Source organism: Malania oleifera, chromosome 2 (assembly GCF_029873635.1).
Source record: "Malania oleifera isolate guangnan ecotype guangnan chromosome 2, ASM2987363v1, whole genome shotgun sequence".
NCBI lineage: Eukaryota > Viridiplantae > Streptophyta > Magnoliopsida > Santalales > Ximeniaceae > Malania > Malania oleifera.
In genome coordinates, this window is record NC_080418.1 from 133,697,618 (window position 1) to 133,718,725 (window position 21,108).

Here is a 21,108-nt window from a genome sequence, read left to right on the forward strand (position 1 = left end):
ATTACTATAACACTTCTTACATATAATTTATATTCATGCCTAATATATATACACACATATTTATAGCAGTGTATATATTTGAGTGTACATTCGGGTAGTAATTTGACTATGAGGTTGGTTCGGGTTAGATTCGAGTCAAATAATGTTTGACTATAGGTAAGTACTATTTTCGGACTAGATGGTCGAGGTTATGATTTGTACCTTTACCAAATTCTACCTATTTTCAAGTCAATCATTTGGTCTATAATTTATTTATGTGAGTATGAGTTCATTATTTGGCAAACACATACCCGATTGATTGTGCATGCACGTACACACGCACTTGAATGCAAATGATGTATTTTAGTATTTTTAATATTTTAAAATATCTATATATTTAGACAGAAGTTATGAGTCTCGGGTTTAAACTCGTGAGAGTTAAAAATTAGTATGAAAAGGAAATAAATTGTCTCTTACTCGATAACTAGATCTGATATATAAAAGCTTCAATGAGCACACGTAAAAATGAGGCAAATGTAATCTATATCTATGTATTAAAATTGAGTATGATTCCTTCTTAATGCGACATGTGTCACATGCCATGTCATTCTATTTAGAAACCTACTAAATGACTTCGAGTGGTTGTGTATTTGCTTTGGTTTTGAAATGCAATTTATGGGTGGTAGATGTAAGCATTTAAAAAAAAATAAATTATAATATCAGTTTAGATATTCACATTATTGAAGGATCATGATACGTGACTATACCTTTGGTTTTGTAGTTAGACAGTTGTCTTGTCTTATCTCGTTTCATTTGTTAAATAATAAAATTAGGCGTTTGTTTATAATTAATATATATTTCATTTATTTCCTTTTTTAATAATTAAATAAATTTTAATAATTTTCAAGGTTTAAATATATTATTAAAAATATGAAAAATATAAAAAAAAAATATCCCAGGGGTCGCCATAAGAAAAATACTAACAGTGGGGGGCGGAAAACAGATTTTGAAAACCATTTAAAAATTTGTCCAATTGAAGGTGGACGAGTTCTTTACTGCTTTTGGGGTAAAAAGAGCTTAACAAAATCAAAAAGGGAGTTGGGACCGTGGAGGGAAACTGGCGGGCATACCATCTGCTACGAATTGATAGAACACCGATTCCCATTTTCTGCATGCATCTATGAAGTGGGTTTCCTTATAAATTCGTATCTGACGTGGGTTCCGTTAGGATTACGAGAAGAGGGAGGAGGGTTTTGGTGGTTCTGGGTTTTGGGTTTTGGGTCTGGTCTCTTTGTGATTCTACTACTAAGTGAGCGTCTGAGGCCATGAGGAAGAAGCTGGACACTCGTTTTCCTGCAGTAAGTTGTTCTGTTTCTTTCATGTTCATCTTTTAGGTTTTTTTTTCTAATTATATTTATTTTTAATTTTTTGAAAAATCTTTTGGTTGTATGTTGTAAGACACGCATGTGTAATGAACTCTGCATTTGTTGTGGGGCTTGGTAAACAAATTCTAATGGTTGGTTTTTACACATGCACATGTAAAAACTAGAAACTAAAGAAAAAATGAAAAGAACAATGATATTTTTATTCAAATAATTGAACCGTGAACACTTAGAGAGGATACAAGGAGGGGTATTTATACACTATTTCATAACATAGGTAATGATAAATAAGGTATCATAAATCCCATGATTTGAGATAAGATCTGTTTTATTGTCATATATACTCTTTTTTGAATCAATAGACTCTGATTTGTTAGCATATATGATCCGTAGACAATTGACTTTGGATCATTGATGCTCCTTAGTCTTTATTGTGATAATTTGTTTCGAATTTTCGTCATTTAAACCTGTAGTGGACAAATGTGACCGTCCACGTTTTGATGAAACCGTCGACGATTTGGTGTTATTATCGACGGTTTTGCTTCGGAATTGCTTTCTGAGTGTGCCAAGCTGTGATGCATTGTTAACACCCTCCCGCAAACTTTGCCAGAGTTGGAGGCAAAGTTTGTTGAAAAAAAAAAAAATGAAGAGTGGCCTTTGAGGGTATGGATATGTTCGGCTATTGTTGTATGATCTTCTTTCCAAAGATAGTTGATCTATTGATGACTTCTGCATCTATAATTGAGAAATGGTGTTGATGGGTCCAATCCATCCTCGAAGGGGACAATTAGACTTCCGCCATGCTATGATGTAGTATTGAGATGTAGTGTACACAATGGTGAAAAAAAAAGATATGGATTTTACAGGGGCTGAAATTTTTAATTTATATTTTTTATTTTGATATAGTGTTCACAATGACTCTGATACCATAAATAAAAAATGAAACATGAAGAATAATGATTTTTTTATTCAAATAACTGAGCCGTGAATACTACGTGCTTTAGAGAGGATACAAGTAGGGGTATTTATATTCTACTACATGATATATATCATAAATCTCATGATTTGAGATAAAGATCTGTTTTGTTGTCATATATTCTCTTTTTGAATCAATAGGCTATGATTTTTTAGCATATATGATCCTCATTCTTCACACAATTGACTTTGGATCTTTGATGCTCCTTAGTCTTTATTGTGATAATTTTCCTCAGATCTTCGTCATGTAAACCTGCAGTGGACAAATGTGACTGTCGACAGTTTGATGAAACTGTCGATGGTTTGGTGTAACTGTCTACGGTTTTGCTTTGAAATTGATTTCTGAGTGTGCCAAGCTGTGATGCATTGTTAATAAATATGTTAATATATTAATGAATTTTTTTTTTTTGATAATTTGGCGACTCTGGCGACCATCGTGCCACTTTGGACACTATGGTGCAGCACCAAACCCAGGGGTGAAAGCCGTCCGCCCATTGACGCATTCTAGTAATTCACCGGCATAATGCCTTGGGAATCAAACCCATGACTGAAAAAAAGGTTCTATTAATGCTCCAAAAAATTTGATTGGTACTCCATATTTATTTTTAATGTATTTAAATGTCATACTTTCACTTTATGTTTTTAGTTTTCACTTTACAGATGAAATGATGGAAAAAAAAGGAGGCTGCAAATTCATCATTTCATTGTGTGGAAAAGATGGAGTACTAATGCGAGACGTGTTTGGGCATGAAGATGTTTTAAAGTTTTGATATTTCAAATGTCATACCTTCACCTTATCTCTTAATTTTTACTTGACAGTGAAAAGATAAAAAATAATGGCTGCTATTCATTGAGTGGAAAAAATGATTTGAGTACTTGTGGTATTTTTCAGTGCGCCAATAGCATCTCCTTATGGGAAATGAAATACTCATTTATTAGCAAGTTAACAATGTCAAACTAACTCACCTTTGAAATATCAAAACTTCAAAAATTCTTCATGCCCAAACATGTCGAGCATCCGAACTGACTCTTCTTCATGATAATTGAACAAATGAAGACTTAATGGGATTTTCAAATTGCCTTGAATAAGTTTAGAAACCCTGAAATTTTTGAAAAAAGAAAAAGTTGGTGAATTTTATTTATTTTAGTTCTAGAGACTCTAGGAAAAGATTTTTAAGGCACTTTTGTATAAAAAAAATGGTGAATTCTTGGGCTTTTAAATAATTGGGTTTGGTTAGAAGTTACAACCAACTGGGTTCATTGAAAGGTTGGACCTGTTTGCTCATTGAAGCGTGAATCTAATATTTGACTCTCGAATTGTAAGATTCAACTTGAGAATCACACAATTTATGGTCAAGTGAGTCTTTCTTTTACCTACCTACTAGATTCAAGTGGGTCGGCTGGTGAATTAAATTGAATTGTATCATATGAGAGAATCATACAATTATAACAACAATGATTGTAAATACTCAGACCTGGAACATTACCAAAAGTACTTATCACCAAGCCATTTAACTATGCTTTTAATTGAATAGGTAAAAACATAATGTAGTGTATACTATATATGGTGTGCTGACATCATGGTTGAACAGGATGGGCTGAGTTGGTTGAACTGTTCAACCTGTAACTGAACAACTCGCTGATTCAATGCCTGGTCTGAGTTAAAAAACATTGTTCCAAACAGAGAAATCATAGATCTTTTAACGAATTCTACAAATGTACAGTTCATTTTCCCTCAGTGGAGTCTTAGAGTTAGATCGGAGTTGCTTTTTTTTTTTTTCATAAAGTTCCTGCCTTTTGTTGTGCCAAATGTATGCTGCTATATCACAGGACAGTGATTGGGGAATCGTTCTTTGTACTTTAAAAGCGTTATCTTGTATTTGAAGATGGCCTTATAAGTTTCTTCCTGCAATAGATTGTATGTATTTTATACGTTGAAAATACTTTTCTTAGAGGTAGAAGGAAGTTGCTTTGTTGTTGTTGTTATTTTTTAAAAAAATAATATGCTTGTTTTTGAAGATGAACGTGGAGAAAGGTGGTTGTATTTTTTTGTAGTAGAATATTCAGGGATGTTGTTTTGCTCATTGTTTACATAGACGGGCTGGGTGCATTGAGTTTTTTTTCCTTTCCTTATTTATTTAAGGGTAGTTTTGAAGAGTAGTTGCCAGATATGATCTCTTTTGTTTCAGATTTTTTGATTATGTGAGTTACATATTTATAGTGCAGGCTGTTTTAAGGGCTGCTGTTTTTAGGATTTTAACCGGCATGGGGTGGCATTATTAAGATGATGCTAGTTTTTATTTTGTCTTATTTATATTTTTTTATGAGAGCAGTTTTGAAGAGTAGTTGGCAGATATGATCTCTTTTGCTTCAGAATTTTTGACTTTAAGGGTTACATATTTATAGTGCAGGCTGTTTTAAGGGCTGCTGTTTTTAGGATTTTAACAGACATTGGGTTGCATTATTAAGATGATGCTAGTTTTTTTTTTAATCTTTTTATGTTTGAGGAATTCTTGTTCTCTTGTTATGTATTTGTTTCTCCTGCTAGTTTTAATGGAGCTTCTTTTCCATTAAAAAACATTATTCTTTTTCTTGAAACTCGTACAAAATGAAACTTACCATGAGTTAAAGTGAGTAGTGCACAAGTTTATTTTTGCCCCTAACATTGAAAACTAAGCTCAGATGCAGGACATGGTCTTAAATTTCCACGAAATTGTCGAAATTTCCATCGAAATTTCCGATTTCCGTCACCCTCGAAATCGAAATGGCAATCAATTTCCGTCTTGCATAATTTCCGTCGAAATCTCAACGAATCATCCGAAATTTATTGAAACTTCGAAATTTTAGCGAAATTTGTTGAAATTTTAACTATGCAATGAAATTTTGTCGAAATTCAAATGAAGGATTCAAGAGTGAAGTGAAATTTATCTTTTAATTTATATTATTGAAAAAAAAGGTTATCACAAGTGCTTTTGAAATTATATGAAAAAATAAACTTATAGTAATATTTTATTTAACCATTCATGTCTAAATTATCAATATTTGTATAATAAATAATTTTTAAATGATTTATGAATTTCATTTGCATTAACTGAATATGTTTAATGTACATTATCTTACAAGCATGTTTGATGCACATACTATTTTACGACTTTTCCACTTCATACAAAACATAGATGTATTTAATTTGTAATATATTAGTCTTAAAACTTATATTATTATGTTTGTTAACCATTTCTAAAGTTTCACAAATAATTTCATGCTTTACTACTAGTTTCCGTTATTTTTTCAAATCAAAATTGAAATTTCCGTGGAAATTTTTGTACTTTTGGAGCTTCGAAATTTGAGTCGAAATCGAAATTTAAGACCTTGATGTAGGACTTGCCCTTGAGACCTAGGTCAGGTTGTAATTGGTTGGGTGGGATAAGGGAGATCTGGGGTTCAAGTATACGAGTCAAAAAATGGATGCAGGATTTGTTTTTGTGTATTAAATTTTCTTCCATTTTCTTTGCAATCAAATGTTGCCTAGTGAAAATCTAACGGAGTTACTTTTATGGTTTTTTGAGAAATATATTTCTATTTTTAGTATAAGATAGTGGTAATGAATCTCTAACAATCATCAGATTAATGTTTGGCAATGCCATTTTTCCAAATTTGGTGCTGTTTGATAAAATTAAGTATTAAAGTTGTATCACCTGGTTAAAAAAAATGTATTAAAATGGTGATCACTAAATCAAGTTCTGAATTTGTAGTCATCTGATTTAATATGCATATTCATTTGGTAGGGCCGGATAAAAAGGATAATGCAAGCTGATGAGGATGTTGGAAAGATTGCGATGGCTGTACCTCTTCTTGTCTGTAAGTAATTCAAAGCATTTTGTGTTGATCTATTTCGATATTTGTCTGGTTTAAATAATATTGGTTATTTGCAATTATATTGTTGTTTAATCAATGCATTTTTTTAATTGAATACCTGCAGCTAAAGCGTTGGAACTATTTCTGCAAGATCTGTGTGATCAGACATATGAGATAACCCTCCAACGTGGTGTAAAGACCTTGACTTCTCTGCATTTGTAAGCCAATTGTTTTGTTCATTTTTAAGATGGTTGAAGGAAGGCCACCAGTATCTAATAAATTTAAATTGGCCCTTCCATATTATTTGTTTTCTAACTTTTCTTAATCATCGAAGCAATGACCTAAGCTCACACTCATTAATATCCCCTTTAATAGAATTCTCTCTGTGTCTCCCCTCCCCCTCTCTCTCAAGTTTTTTCACTCAAATAACGTTAGGATGAGTCATGCTCTAGGAAATGATTATGCTGCACATTTTTTTCCAATATATATATATATATATATAATTTTTTAAGAACTGAGATAATTTAACTTTTTCCAAACAATTGCAGAAAGCAATGCATACAGAGCTTTAATGTTTTTGATTTCCTAAGGGAAATTGTCAGTAAGGTTCCTGATTTAAGTGGCTATGATGCTGTTGGTGAGGATCGTTCTATTGTGAAAAGAAGGTTTGTGAGATTGTAATATTCTATGAGCTTGTAGACAATGTAATCTCAGGCTCATTATTTACTCTTTGATTTTCTAGGAAAGTTGCCGGGGATGAAGAAAATGAAAATGATGATGAGTCCAAGAGGGGTAGGATGGTAAGATGCTTCGATCGTTTTGCTTAAACCATATTTATATTCCCCTCCCAGCTGGGTTTGGTAGGGTGTTGGTTTTGTTCACTTGTTTTGGAAAATATTTTCTTATTGAGCTTTTGCCAAATATTGTTATTTTAACCATAGTTTTTGCTGTAAATCTGAAATAAATTGAAGATTCAATGAAGAAAGCATGACACTTTGGCTTAGTGATGGAGAAACGAAGAAAGGGAGAAAGTTGAGTCTGAGCGTACATGCAGCTCTAGGTCTGCCCTCATATATTTATAATCAAAAAGAGGTAAAGGACAAAAAGACCCCCACTTGCACCACCAAGTTAATAGAATAATATACTGTCTTCTAACACCCCCCTCAAGTTGGAGGTGTATAAATATCACCTAACCCAATTTATTACAATCATTAAACAAAACAGTCTTAAAAGAGCCTTTGTGGAAACATCACTTAACAGATCCACATATTTTACAATTGGAGTTCTCACAACGTTCTTCAACACTGCATCCCTCACAAAATGACAATAAACATTAATGTGCTTTGTCCTTTGATGAAACACTTGGTTGCTAGCAATATAAATATGGCAGCTTAACTATTTTAAAATAGCATCTATAGATTTCAAGAATCCTATCTCTAACATAAGAGACTTCAACCACATAAGATTACTCGCAGGTAGTTTCTTTCTTGTGATGCCTATAACAGAATTACCTCCCACAAATGTACATTATCCATTGGTAGACCTTCAATCATCAGCAAAGCTAGCCCAATCTGCAACACAGTATCCATGATCTCTCAGTTTCTATTGCATATCAAACCTTCTGCCCTGGAGAGCCTCTGGGATACTGTGGCATTCTACAAACAGCATCCCTGACTCCCAATGTTGTTTTGGATTTTCCATAACTGAGTCATGAACCTCACAACAAAGGATATATTAGGTCTAATGACAATCAATAATCAAGTAGATCAACTTGCCAATCAACTCCCTATATCAAAGCATATTTTCAAAGTTCAATTGAACATTTTTGAACAACTTCATGTTGGGACGCGTAGGAGTATCAGGTGTAGCTCCCAACATACTAGTCTTACTTAACAAAGATATATTCTGCCGAGGCATATTCAACTTTTCTTGCACCATACAATCTCAATTCCAAGAAAGTAACATAGATTACCCAAGTCCTTGATTTGAAAATTTTCTTAACGTCAGTGCTGCAATTACATGCTCTGGTCATTATTAGTGATGATATCACCAGTGTGAACTACTAGAAAAAATACACCTGTGTGCTTTTTGCGGATCAGAATGGCACCAATAAAACTAGATCAATACATGTTTCAGGTCAAGGAGATTGCTTAAGACCATAAATGGCCATACTCAACTGGTGTACTTTACCATCCTCTTACCAAGCAACACATCAGGGGGTTGCTCTGTGTACACATCTTCAAGCAATACAAATACAAGAAGGTATTCTCAACAACCAACTGGTATGAGGGCTGATTAAAATTAATTGCCAACAAGATCATACACAATCAGGATTTAGTCCAGTAATAGGAGAGAAGGTCTCAAAATTATCAATACCATATGTTTGGGTGTATTCTTTGACAATCAATTGAGCCTTAAACCATTTGACACAGCCTTTTGGAAGATTTTTTATGGTGTAGACCCAGCAACACCTAATGAATTCCTTACCAATAAGAAGATCCATCAAGTCCCACATCCCTTTCGTGTGGTCGAGGCATCCATTTTTACATTCCACTGCATGCTTCCGCCTAGGGTAAGTAAGCATTTCAACATATGAGGAAGGCATAGAAACACAGGAAATAGACAAGGCAAAAGAACACATTAAACTAGGAAGGTGAATAATTGGAACATGTTATTCTATAGGATAAGCAACTATGTGGTGCTGAGTACATGTTTGGGTACTTTTCTGGAGCAATTGACGATCCTCACATTAAGATGGATGGATCTCCAAAAATAAGAGTCAAAATAGTGAAGGGTAGAAGAGGCGGCTGCATGGTGCTAATGATGATATGTGCCTGCTTTCTGTTATTCATAAATTCTCAATTGTGTCACTGGGTCAGTAATTGATGTAATTGGAAGAGGATAGAAGTATTATCCAAACGGATGCGGGTATGAATCGGAGGATCAATACACGAGCTGACTGGAAATTATTGATGGACTCGAAATAGATTCATGCAAGAGGGACCTGACATCAGAGAAGTAAGGTTTCCCTTAGAAAGTGACACGTGACATATGCCCTAACATATTTCTTGCAAGTGTGGGGATCATAGCATTTATATCCTTTTTGAGCCGAGCACCCAATAAGGACACATTTAACGGCACGAGGAGAGAACTTGTCATGACCATAATGTGGAACATGAATGAAACATGTGCACCCAAATACATAAGGCACAATTGAGAACATGGATGTTTTTGGGTTCACAATGGAGAAGGGAATTTGTCCCCTTGGAAAATTAGAGGGCATCATGTAAAGTAGAAAACATAATGTAAGATGAGCATCAATCAAAAAGGTTGTAGAAATATGCATAGGAAAGAGTAAAGATCGTCATGTTAAGTAAATGTTTAATTTTTCATTAGGCCACTCATTTTGTTGAGCGGGTGCATGATGTTTGATGAATAATTCCTTTCATAGATCGAATCATTTGAATTCCTTTACCAAATTGAGTTTTTATTTCTTAATAAACTAAGAAATTCAAAACTATCTTTTAACAAATGGATCCAAGTCATACTCGAAAAATCATTCAGACGAAATATTAATAACCGTTAAAATTCTTTACTCCACGTGGACCCCAAATATTTGAATGAATAAGATAAAATGACATACTATGCGACTTGACTCTAGATGAAAAATGCCCTAATATGCTTTCATAACACTCAAAATGAGAAATAGACTTGAAGGTGGGAAACTCTTGTAGCTTTTCAAGGGATGGATAACCCAAACAACATGCCAATAATCTAGAGGAACAGCATGAGTAGAAATTGAATAAGCCGGATGATAAGAATTGGATCTACCACCACCATCACCATTGAAATAGTACAACTATACAAGCCATTCTTCTCAAGGTCTGCCTCAATCCTCTTCTTCGTTTGGAGATCTTGAATAATACAATGAGAAGGAAAGAAGGTTATGGAATAGTTATGAGATTTAGTTAAGTCGACATCTTCAAGGGAAATTTAAGCACATATAACAAAGAAGAGACAAAAATAGAAGGAAATGAAAGAATATTTCCGCAACCAAAGCCTGGCGTAACCTAACCATTGACAAGAGTAACATTTGAGTGCAAAGTAGTGAGTTTTTAGGATTGATATAAATTAGGACTACCATTTAATGGAAGAATGCACTGGAATCAATAACCTTAGATGAGAAGGATGAAGAGGCAAGAAGCTCTGCTATACATCAAAATGTGCCACAATAGCAATAGACATAGAAGAATGGGTTTGGAGTTTTTGAACCATGCAGATAGGATTGTTGTACTTCTCTTGGGACATGGTAGATGATGGACTCAACTCCCTAATGCAGTGGCCAGTGCATTTTGAAGTGTCAACGGTAGAATCACCCTTGGCAAGACACTTATTGGCCCAATCGGTTTTTGCAAAGAGATCTCATATATGATCAATAGTGTCATTACCCCTACCACAATGTGTTCAAATGCTAGAATTGCCACCACCAACTCCTTATTGTCATACACTATGCGATGATCGCCGTATGAACCCTTGTGTTCATCCTCCAACACTTACCTTAGTACAGTTAGGGGTGGTGCTAACGGGAGCTGGACTATCATGAGACTTGAGAAGAAGACTTAGACAAATCCCAAATTGAAATTTGGCAGCCAAGAGCTCTGCTCGCTGTCTCTTATCATCTCAACTTCAGAACTAAGTCGTTGATGGATATTGAGTTCCTCCCACATACCCATTAGGGTGTCGTAATACTCAGTGATGGACGTAAGTCCTTGGTCTTACTAGAAAAATTCATCATGCTGGTCAAAACACGAGCTTGATTTTATTTATCTTGTGAGAAGCTTTCGCTAAGATCAGCCAATAAGGCCTTGGATGTCCTATTAAACATCACATTCACAACAATTCGTGCCTCCATGCTGCTCCACAACCACTCAACAATATGTCATTTTCTTTCATCATTCTTCATAATCCTTGGACCTCACTTTTTACAGCAGTGCCTGAAACCACAAGTAGCTGGAAGATCCAACCAGTGATGGCTGCAATCTGTATGTTGACAGCATCAGCTGAAGCTCTCTTTGTAGAGGGCATTAGAACCTCCCTTAATACGCTACATTCAGCACAGCAGTATCAAGCATGAACTAGTAACAATATTGAATCAGGCAACATACACTAGCATAAAACAACACTGCATAACTTCGAAGGTCCAGAACTTCAAGAGGCAACTATGAACACTTTACACGATCCTACGAGTCATAGACATAAATAGTGTCATTCATCTAGTCAAAGTTGGTTTCGACCACAGTTCCACACAGAACAGGCAGATTATTGTTGACCATGAAGCACTGGAGGCACTTAAACAGCAGTGCAGGCACTCAAACGACCTGGCAGGTGCTAGAAGCATATGCATGCATGGAAACAGCAATCACAACATCATACCAGTATCACCACCTGACCACTGATCAAAGGAAACATCAGAGCACCAATAGCTGTCTACTAGAAACAGTTGATTGCTGTCTTTACCGGAGCAAAGTACCACAAGACACATAACACCTACAAAAGTGGCTCACAGATGAGAGAAGGATGAGAAACACTAAATGACTCAGACGAGGAGAAAAAAACTATTCTCCAAGACTCGACAAGGGAGAAAAGTTATGGAGGATAAGGGCTGTAACTACATTGGATTAATCAGGTTCAGAGAAGTTTATTGCTCTAAGACCATGTTGTAGATCTGAAATAATTTGAAGATTCAATGAAGAAAATACAACACTAAGGCTTAGAGATGGAGATGAGAACAAGAGGAGTAAAGGAGCAAAATCACTCAGCAGTTTTTTGGAGCATTAAGGCCTGCCTCTTATATAGTAGTAATAAAAAAGTCATTCACAAAAATACCTTCACTCTCAAATGACTTTTTTCTTTGAACAGTTTAAAAACCTGGATCAGTCCTGCCGCTCTGACTTGGCTGGATCGGAATTTGTCATCTTACTGATCCAGATGATATGACAAAACCAGATTTGCAGTGAGCCAAAGTCAACCTGGCCAAAACCAGGTGACTCTGTCTGTCTCAGCCAGACCCTGGGAACCGGATCATTTAACTGACCCAAAACGAGTTTAAATTGCTGGACAAGGAGACTAGAGCTGGACGCCTCATAGGAGAGTGAGCAACTGTTTACCACTGCACCTGCTTATCTCTTGTGTAATTTTATTGACAATAATAGAGGGACTTCAGGTTTGTTACTGTACTGTTGCTGTACTCTCTATGTAGGTGCGTTGGGTATACACTCTTAACTATATTAGAGAATCAAATATTTTCTCTTGTTATTTTTGTTAATAGTAATAATAATAGGTTTCAAGATTGTTTTAATGATAGGGAGAGTAGTACCAAAATTATCTTTGTTTTTGTTCTTTATTATTTTAAGCTATTATTTTAAGCTTTAATTGACTATTATAATTTATAAGGAATACCTTTGTAATTATAATCCAACCCTTGGATTTTTTAACCAATCTCACCAACCAACCTATGAGTTGTTTGCCCTTTTGGGTTTTAAAATCATGGTTCATACAATTATTTTAGGTTATCAAGCAGCATCAACCCAAAAAAAAATGGAAAAGTGGATGTCTTGCAGCAAGTGAGAATTTGCAGTGGTCATTTTCCTAAAGTGTCAGGAGTGCTGGTTGTTAAAATGTTAGGTTACTTTTGGTTTGTGGAATGCTTATTCCCAGGTATAGATTAGTTTTGGTAGTTTAGTTACAATTTGTTATACAAGAAATTATGTTACTATAAAGAAAATAAAAATGTGAAACATTTTATGAATCCATAATAAGGAATAAGGAATAACTATTCCCAAATTCCATCATGAGGATTTTTATTCCTTTTTTATTACAAGTTGAATGAAATACAAGGAATAACTATTCCCTCAACTTCCAAAATTTAAATTGTAATCCTATTTGAAGGAATAACTATTCTGCTGAGCTAAATGAGCTATTAAGGATTGTTATTTCCCCATATTGGCGAATCTCTTTTTTTCTACCAAAGAATACCTCCTCGTATATTAGATATTACTTGTACAATTGTACTTCTAAAAAATCGATATATTGTACAAAAAGATCACCTTTTTTTTTGGCTTTTATTCATTTGATGCAAATACCCTTTTTATTGAATAATTAAAATTTGATGATAGCATTGTCTAATTGAGCAGATGTTTGATGCTGTTAGTTAATAAAAAATCTACTCGATTTTTCTATTCATGCTAATTTGTTGTAATGTCATTGGAAACCTTCATGGCTTTTTCTTTAGGTGGTCATTTTCTCGAATAATTATTTTGTGCTATAATATTACATATATGCAATTTCGTAAGTGGCTAAAAATAATGATAAAGTAGGTGTTGGTAGATTTAAAATGTTGTAATTGATTATGCTTAATTGATGATTCTTTTTTTCCCATCTAATTTTGCAGCATGAGACTGGCCAAACCACTGGCGGTGGCCGAGCAAGAGGAAGAGGAAGAGGCAGAGGTCGTGTGCGAGGAAGTAGAATTCTAGAAAAGTATGAAGATGATCCAGACATTTCTGTGCGCAATGGTGCCGAGCACAACCAAAGCACTGGAGGCCTGGATAATTTGGCCAAGACTGGAGGATCAAGGGAGATTATATTGTCCGGTAATGTTGTAGACACACAAGTTCGGAACTTTGACCTGAATGTGGACTTGGATGACAATGGTGAGACAACAGCAGCACCAGCGGCTGCCCCTGCTGGCTCATCATTAAAGCCTACCCCGGAAACAAAGCATGAGGAGCGCCCTGCTTGGTCCCTCCCTGACATGGAGAGTATGGCCATTGATCCCATTCAACTTGCCAACTTGGACAGGGGGATAAATGATGATGAAGATTATGATGAGGAATGGTAACTGATAGCAGTCCTGGTTGTTTTTGTTGTTTCTTACATCAGTGGCAGTGGTAGTTTTTAATACTCTTTTATTTGGGGTAGATGTTAAGCCAATGGGTTGCGGATGGTGGTTAGCTTGGAAAAACATGTAGGTAGGTAGGAAACTGGGAAGGCTAAAAAGGGTTTTTTCTCCCTTTTGGCTTCTCAAGAAAAGTCTGTACCATATGTTTGCATACCATCCATTAGGTTACTAACATCAGTAGCAGTATATATTGATTCCTGTTAATTTTGAAATCCTTGGATTATGTAACTGACCAAATTTAATTTAGAATTTCCTCTCTCTCTCTCTCTCTCTCTCTGCACAACCTTAAGTTTAATTTTTCTGGCCCTGGCTTGTGATGATAAATTGATTGCCAGTTTTGATGCATAGACTGAAATTGGATTTTAATGTACATATTAGCTATTTGGATCAGGAATATGATGAAGTTAAATGGAATGGAATCAAATCTGCCAATTGTTCTCTGCAATCCCCATTTAATTTTGTAATTTCATTTTCATTCTCATCTCATTTCATTTTTATACAAACAAACATGAGACAATCTTTCCCTACATGAATACAGATTATTTTGATTACTGCATTGAACACAATTGCTTGAAAACGAGAAAAATGAGCTTTGCCATGGGGCTTTTGCCAAAATTTTTATTATAGCTAGTTCAGCTTTTGATAGAGAAAGCACAAACCTACAGCTTCTGATTGCACTTGGGTGGACCTATGGAACATTTAGAGTCCAATTTAAAGTTAAATGTATGCACCTGTGGAATATGTATTGCCGCAACAGCCCAATGTTATAATAAAATCCATAATATAATACATAAAATGCCATGCAAGGAAGTATAAATTTAGAATAAGAATTTACGAATAGCATTCTTCCTAAAATTATCATTAAACCAACAGTGTCAAAGAAATCAGTACACACAGCACACAAAGCACGTGCAACAGGGCTCCAAAAGCTGTCTGTTTTGAAGTGTAGGTGAAGAATTAAGAATCAAAGAAAAGCTGTCTGTTTTGAAGTGTTGGTAAAGAATTAAGAATCAAAGAATAAATGAGAGCCACTTGTGCATATAATTCAGTGAATCTCAGAGAGCCACACACACACACTGCCTTGGCTAGCCTTGGATCCATCTATTCAGTGATTCATATGCATATGAATAAAAATACGTCGTCCTAATCAAGGGGTTATCCTTCAAATTTGTACGCAGCATAGATGGATCCAAGGCTATCCAAAGCAGCACAATATGGAGACATTGCTACACTAAATGCTGCATTACTGGAAGAAGATCCACTGATCTTGGAAAGAGTTGCTCTTGTAGGCTTCTCTGAAACTCCCCTCCATGTTGCTGCGCTGGCCGGAAGGACTGACTTTGTCAAGGAGATGATCAGCAGGAAGCCTACCTTTGCAGAGGAAGTGAACCGAGATGGGTTTAGCCCCTTGCACATAGCTTCAGCCGCCGGGAACATTGAGATGGTGAGAGAGCTCTTGACGCTTGGTGACAGCCTTTGCCTTCTCCGAGACAACGGCGGCCGAACTCCCCTTCACTTTGCTGCCATCAAGGGGAGAGTCCATGTAGAGGAAGAGTTGCTGTCCAAGTGTCCCCAGGCTATCAGAGAAGTAGCAGTCGGGGGAAGCAACGCGCTTCACCTAGCTGTGAAAAATAACCAGTTTGAAGCCTTCAAAATGCTGCTCGAAAAGCTCAATGACGATGATGGAGAACTCGTAAACGCAAAGGATAATGAAGGCGATACGGTCCTGAAACTGGCTATGGCTAAAAAACAACTCCAGGTAAATTAACCAAGGGGGCACTCGTCTCTTGCCAGTACACTTATCCAGGCAATGCTAAATTAGAGTTGAGTGTTGAAGTAGTCATCATATGGCTTCTAAGGAAAAGAAGGGTTGATCACAAACTAGGATGGGGAGTTCAGAGGCATGACAGAATAATGCACTACTGTGGGAAAAAAAATAAAAAGTTAAAAACATTCCAAGACAGATCAACCTATATTCAGGAACAATACAGGCACTCGAGAACTCTGGATAGCGGACATACAACACCTGCTCTGCTTGAAATATATATATATATAAATATATATAATTGACTATTATTTTTATAACATCAAGATACAAACTGAGAAACTGCGTGGGACTGCACAAAATGACCAATAAATCTTCTATACTTGCATAAGAATTATATCCCCAACACCACCCACCCCCCAAAAAAAATTTGTTTGAGAATTATTTCCACATTCTAGGTTTATTTATTAGCTATCCAAGCCAAGAATTTACAGGAAATACAATCGAATCTTCCGTCTCCTGAGTAATCCCACTTTACAGTCTTGATTTGAGGCACAAAATAAGAGTATGGATCGATCAATGACAAACCTGAATGAACACCCAAAAACATCAATCAACCATCAGTAATATTTTTTTTAATTTTATTTTTTTGTTAATAGTGATTGTTAATTAAATATTTTTGTTGAAGTTCAAAGACTAACAATAAATTATTAAAATTTCAATTGTAAATATTTAATGCTATGTGATAGAAACAAATATTACTTTTTTGTATCTGGATTACTCCTTGTATTATTTTTATTTAGAACAAATAAAGAGATTTCAGCCTATATTCCATTTTGAAGCAAACTAGGATTGAACCGGGCAACCCAGTTGAAACTGGGCTAATCAGTCTGAACCCGGTTTGTAGGCAGGTCAAATTGTCTCCCAATATATATATATGATATACCCCAAAAGTATATCACCTTATAAGTCAAGAGGAGACTAAGGCCCAGCATTGATGAGGGCAATTACCACTCAAGTCAATTATTCGGCCAAAGCAATTGACACCACCGCTATGATGATTGTAGGGATTCACACCAAGCATCATAAACACGCTCATAAATGGCGAATCTCTTGAGGGTCAAACCTCGCCAATATAAAAGGGGAGCACTGCAATAAGGTACGACATCTCATCCTAACCCATCTTTATTGTTGCTTACAACCTCTGTGGAACAATCCCTTACTTAGGCATCGAAGTGATCCCCCGGAGTATACTCCAAATCCTCCAAGTCACTCTTCTTTCATCCTTTTTTAGGTGTCGGAGGTCATTCGATATTTTTATTCCACAACAGTTGGCGCCGTCTATGGGAACGCTTTTGAGAGTTTTCTTTCCTACTTCCGATCTTCGATCCTTGAAATATGACAATGTCCAACAATTCAAGCTCAGAGTCGGCTGCGGGTGATCAATCACCTCAGTCCATTCACTCCACACTCAGAGATCATACTAGTGTGACGAGGAGAGAATTCCTCGCTTCCCAGAAGAGAATGGAAGACATGGCAACTTCCTAGAAAAAGATGGAGGACATGTTGAAAATGATCCTGCAACAAAGGGGTCATCTAGAGACTGTTCCTCACCATCAGCAAGTAGATCCTAAATCTCACGAAAAAATGGCAAACCAGAAGGAGAGTGGTGAAAAGACCAACCCCACAAAGAAGGTGGAGGATGCAAGTAGCGTGGGGATCAATGAACAGTGATCGAACGAACTGGAGGAGAGGATCAAGAAGATTGACCAAATAGAAAAGATGATGAAGGAGACTCATACCAACATGTCCTGTGGGGAGAACTCGTTGAAGTGTTCAGATCCACCCTTCACCAAAGAAGTGATGGAGACCCCACTGCCAAATAAGTTTAAAATGCCTACCTTTGAAAGGTATGGAGGCTCGACCGACCCGGTTGATCACCTAGATACCTTTAAGGTGTTAATGCAACTGCAAGGCACACCAGATGCTATCATGTGTCGTGCGTTCACGGCCACCCTTAAAGGGAATGCCAAGGCGTGGTACCGGACCCTAAAGTCCTGATCCATTAACTCATTTTGTAGTGACCTGGAAAATAAAATAGTAAAAGAAATTGGAAAAAAGGATTTTTTGCTAAGGAAGGAGAAAATCGGCGACGGTTTTCTAAAAGAGGTATAAAATCGGCGATGGTTTTGGGTTTTAATCGCAGTAGGGTAAAGGTAAAATGATAATTTTAGGGGTCGGTTAATAGAAAATCGGCAACGATTTTCTGAGAAGTTAGGAAAACTATTGACGGTTTTCTGAGACGGTGCTAAGATTATAAAAGAACCGAGAACTCATTTGAAGGAAATAAATTTCCCTTCTCCTTCTCTCTCTTACAACCCACGAAACCCCTCCCTTTCTCTCTACAAATTCCACTCAGATGAACTTCATGCTCTGCAGCGCTCCTAGAATATATTAGGATGTCATCAATGAATACTACAACAAACGGATCTAAGTATTCATGAAAGACCCAGTTCATCAGATCCATATATACTGCAGGTGCATTCGTTAGACCGAATGATATAACCATAAATTCGTAATGGCTGTACCGAGTTTGGAAAGCTATTTTCGGAACATCCTCCATTTTCACCTTTAGCTGGTGATACTCACACTATAAATTGATATTAGAAAAGATCTGCGTGCCCTAAATCAAACAAATCATCAATCCTTGGTAACGGGTATTTGTTCTTTATCGTCACCTTACTAAGGTCTATGTAGTCGATGCACATCCTCATCGACCCGTCCTTTTTCTTTACATATAGCACAGGTACTCCCCAGGGAGAAATACTTGTTGAATGTACCCCTTATCTAGCAGCTCGTGAAACTATTCTTTCAACTCTCTCAGTTCAGATGGAGTCATACGATACGTAGCTTTTGATATTGGCGTCGTACCAAGAACCAACTCTATACCAAACTGCACTTCACGATCTGGAGGTAATTCCGACAAGTCCTTTGGGAACTCACACACAATAGGAATCTCCTCCAGTTCACGTTCCCCTGTCGGCATGTCTTTCACAAATTCTAGATACCCTTAGCATCCTTCCAAAAGAAACCTCCTAACCTGTAAAGCCGAGAGGATCCATGGTTCATAACGCACACACGACCCTAAGAATCTGAATTCCCACTTCCCCGGAGGTCTAAACACCATTTTTCTTATGTGGCAATCAAAACTGGCATAACTGGCAGACAACCAGTCTATACCCAAAATAATATTGAAGCATGCATATCAAACACAATGAGACTAACTGGTAGTACTCTCTCTTGAATTTATACTGGAAAGTCACGGATTACCCCACTACATACAACAACCGACCCTGAAGGCGTAGCCATCACCAATTCATAATCTAACTGTTGAGTCTTAATGCCACACAATTTAACAAATCCCCGTGAGATAAAGGAATGTGTTGCCCCCAAGTCAAATAGTATAACAGCTTTACTAGAAAGCAAGTAAATGGTACCTGTGACAACATCTCCTGCATTCTCTGCATCACCAGGAGTTAGGGAGTACACCCTAGCCTAGGCTGTCCCTCCTTGCTGACCACCCCGCTATGCCTGAACACCTCCTCCATATGATTGTTGTGGAGCTATGCTGTTCATGGCATGCGACAATCTTTCTTTTGATGTCCCATCCTACCATAACGAAAACAAGCGCCATAACCCGACAAACACTTCCCTAAGTGAGGTCTCCCACACTTGGAACAAGCCAGAGTAGTTGCGGTACTCTGAGAAACACCACCATAATTCTTCTTTCAGTTAACCTGCTTTGCCCGTCCATAAGAACTAGAAGGCGCATGTCTCTTCTTCGGAACCTAAACCTCAAGGTCCTCTTGCAAACTCTCTTCCACTATGGTGGCTTTGTCAACCAGAGTAACAAAGCCCTACATCTGCTAGATTGCAGTCTGCTTCCTCATCTCCTTCTTTAGGCCCCTCTAAAACTTCCAAGCCTTCTTTGCCTCATCCGGAATCATGAATGGAGCAAAATAGGATAGCTCTTGAAATCTGGCAGCATATTGCTGAACCGACAGCTACCCTTGCTCTAGACTCATGAATTCCTCCATCTTGGCATTTCTGACCGTGGCTGGAAAATACCGCTCAAAGAATAAATCTTCGAACCGATCCCACGTCAAAACCATAGGAGTAGGTCAATGCTCTTTAAGCATCTTAACTGACTTCCACCACCTCTCTACTTTGCTCGTCAGCTTGAACGTCACAAAAGCTACCTTCTGCTTCTCAGTGCAGTTCAGGACGTCTAGAATCTTCTCAATCTTCCCAATCCAATTTTCAGCCTGAATTAGATCCGCACTCCCCACAAAGACAGGAGGTTTCAGTCGTGTGAACTGGTCAATGGAGCATCCCAACTTAGCAAGGGGACGATCCCGACCTTTATTCGTCCAAACAACCTCAGCCATAAGCTGCTGAGCGAAGTCTTATAGCATACTAGTAGAGTCATTGCCAGCCTCATGGCCAGCACCCTCACTACTATTGCGCAGTTGTGACGCCCCGATTTTCATACAATTTTTTTTCAATAATAAATAAATAATCACATGTCATCCATAACATTCACAAATTGGCCAAGTCAACAATCATACTATCATTCGTACGACCCGACCCATATTGGGTACCGAGTGAAAAGTCATTTTATTTATAAAATCTAACAGCAGAAGACAATATACATATATATATATATATATATATATATATATATATTAGTCAGAATATAATACCCAGAGTATCAATATACATATATACATATCACCATAATAGACTCAAAAATAACTCAACTCTAGGGGAATAACACCTCCCCTAGTCCAAAAACTCACCCTAGGTGTCAGGGTCCTAGCTCCCTATGATCACCTTACCTATCCCTGTTCCCTGAAAAATTTAGATAATTTGGGTGAGATGCATCTCAATAAAAAAGAATAAATTATTTACAGTGTGTGGCCATATGAGTTCAGTTATAACATGCTTTACTTTTTTTTTTTTTCAAAACAACATTTCATCTAAGAAAATACATTGATATTCACATTCTCATAATCATATAGATATACAACACAAGCTTTCATAAACTTTAAAATCATTTCTCAAGTTTATTCATTTCCAACATACATAATTACCTGCAAAGTTCTTGAGAATAGGGAAGATTGCCCGCCCAT

At 36.7% G+C, this 21,108-nt stretch overlaps 2 protein-coding genes across 3 annotated transcripts; both read left to right on the forward strand.

The window, feature by feature from the left end:
* Window positions 1-987: 987 nt before the first annotated feature.
* LOC131147835 (uncharacterized) lies at window positions 988-14,409 on the forward strand. 2 transcript variants are annotated; one of them, XM_058097441.1, is made up of 7 exons: window positions 1,097-1,337; window positions 2,799-2,894; window positions 6,122-6,194; window positions 6,316-6,409; window positions 6,740-6,856; window positions 6,934-6,991; window positions 13,642-14,409. In XM_058097441.1, exons 2-7 carry the CDS (start codon window positions 2,880-2,882, stop codon window positions 14,089-14,091), a joined length of 807 nt encoding a protein of 268 aa, XP_057953424.1. In that variant the 5' UTR covers window positions 1,097-1,337; window positions 2,799-2,879; the 3' UTR covers window positions 14,092-14,409. The 2 variants fall into 2 exon arrangements, with proteins under 2 accessions (XP_057953423.1, XP_057953424.1); XM_058097440.1 differs by lacking the exon at window positions 2,799-2,894 and having other exon boundaries at window positions 988-1,337.
* A 925-nt stretch (window positions 14,410-15,334) lies between these two features.
* On the forward strand, window positions 15,335-15,919 carry LOC131148393 (ankyrin repeat-containing protein BDA1-like). Its single transcript, XM_058098100.1, has one exon. It carries the CDS (start codon window positions 15,335-15,337, stop codon window positions 15,917-15,919), a length of 585 nt encoding a protein of 194 aa, XP_057954083.1.
* The last annotated feature ends 5,189 nt before the right edge of the window (window positions 15,920-21,108 follow it).

Bases quoted from the DNA above. Each gene is read 5' to 3' on its own strand.
- LOC131147835 (XM_058097440.1), top strand. From the start codon at position 1,305: ATGAGGAAGAAGCTGGACACTCGTTTTCCTGCA. The intron at 6,857-6,933 runs GTTTGTGAGATT...TTGATTTTCTAG, and splicing joins CGTTCTATTGTGAAAAGAAG to GAAAGTTGCCGGGGATGAAG. The intron at 6,992-13,641 runs GTAAGATGCTTC...CTAATTTTGCAG, and splicing joins AGTCCAAGAGGGGTAGGATG to CATGAGACTGGCCAAACCAC.
- LOC131148393 (XM_058098100.1), top strand. From the start codon at position 15,335: ATGGATCCAAGGCTATCCAAAGCAGCACAATATGGAGACATTGCTACA.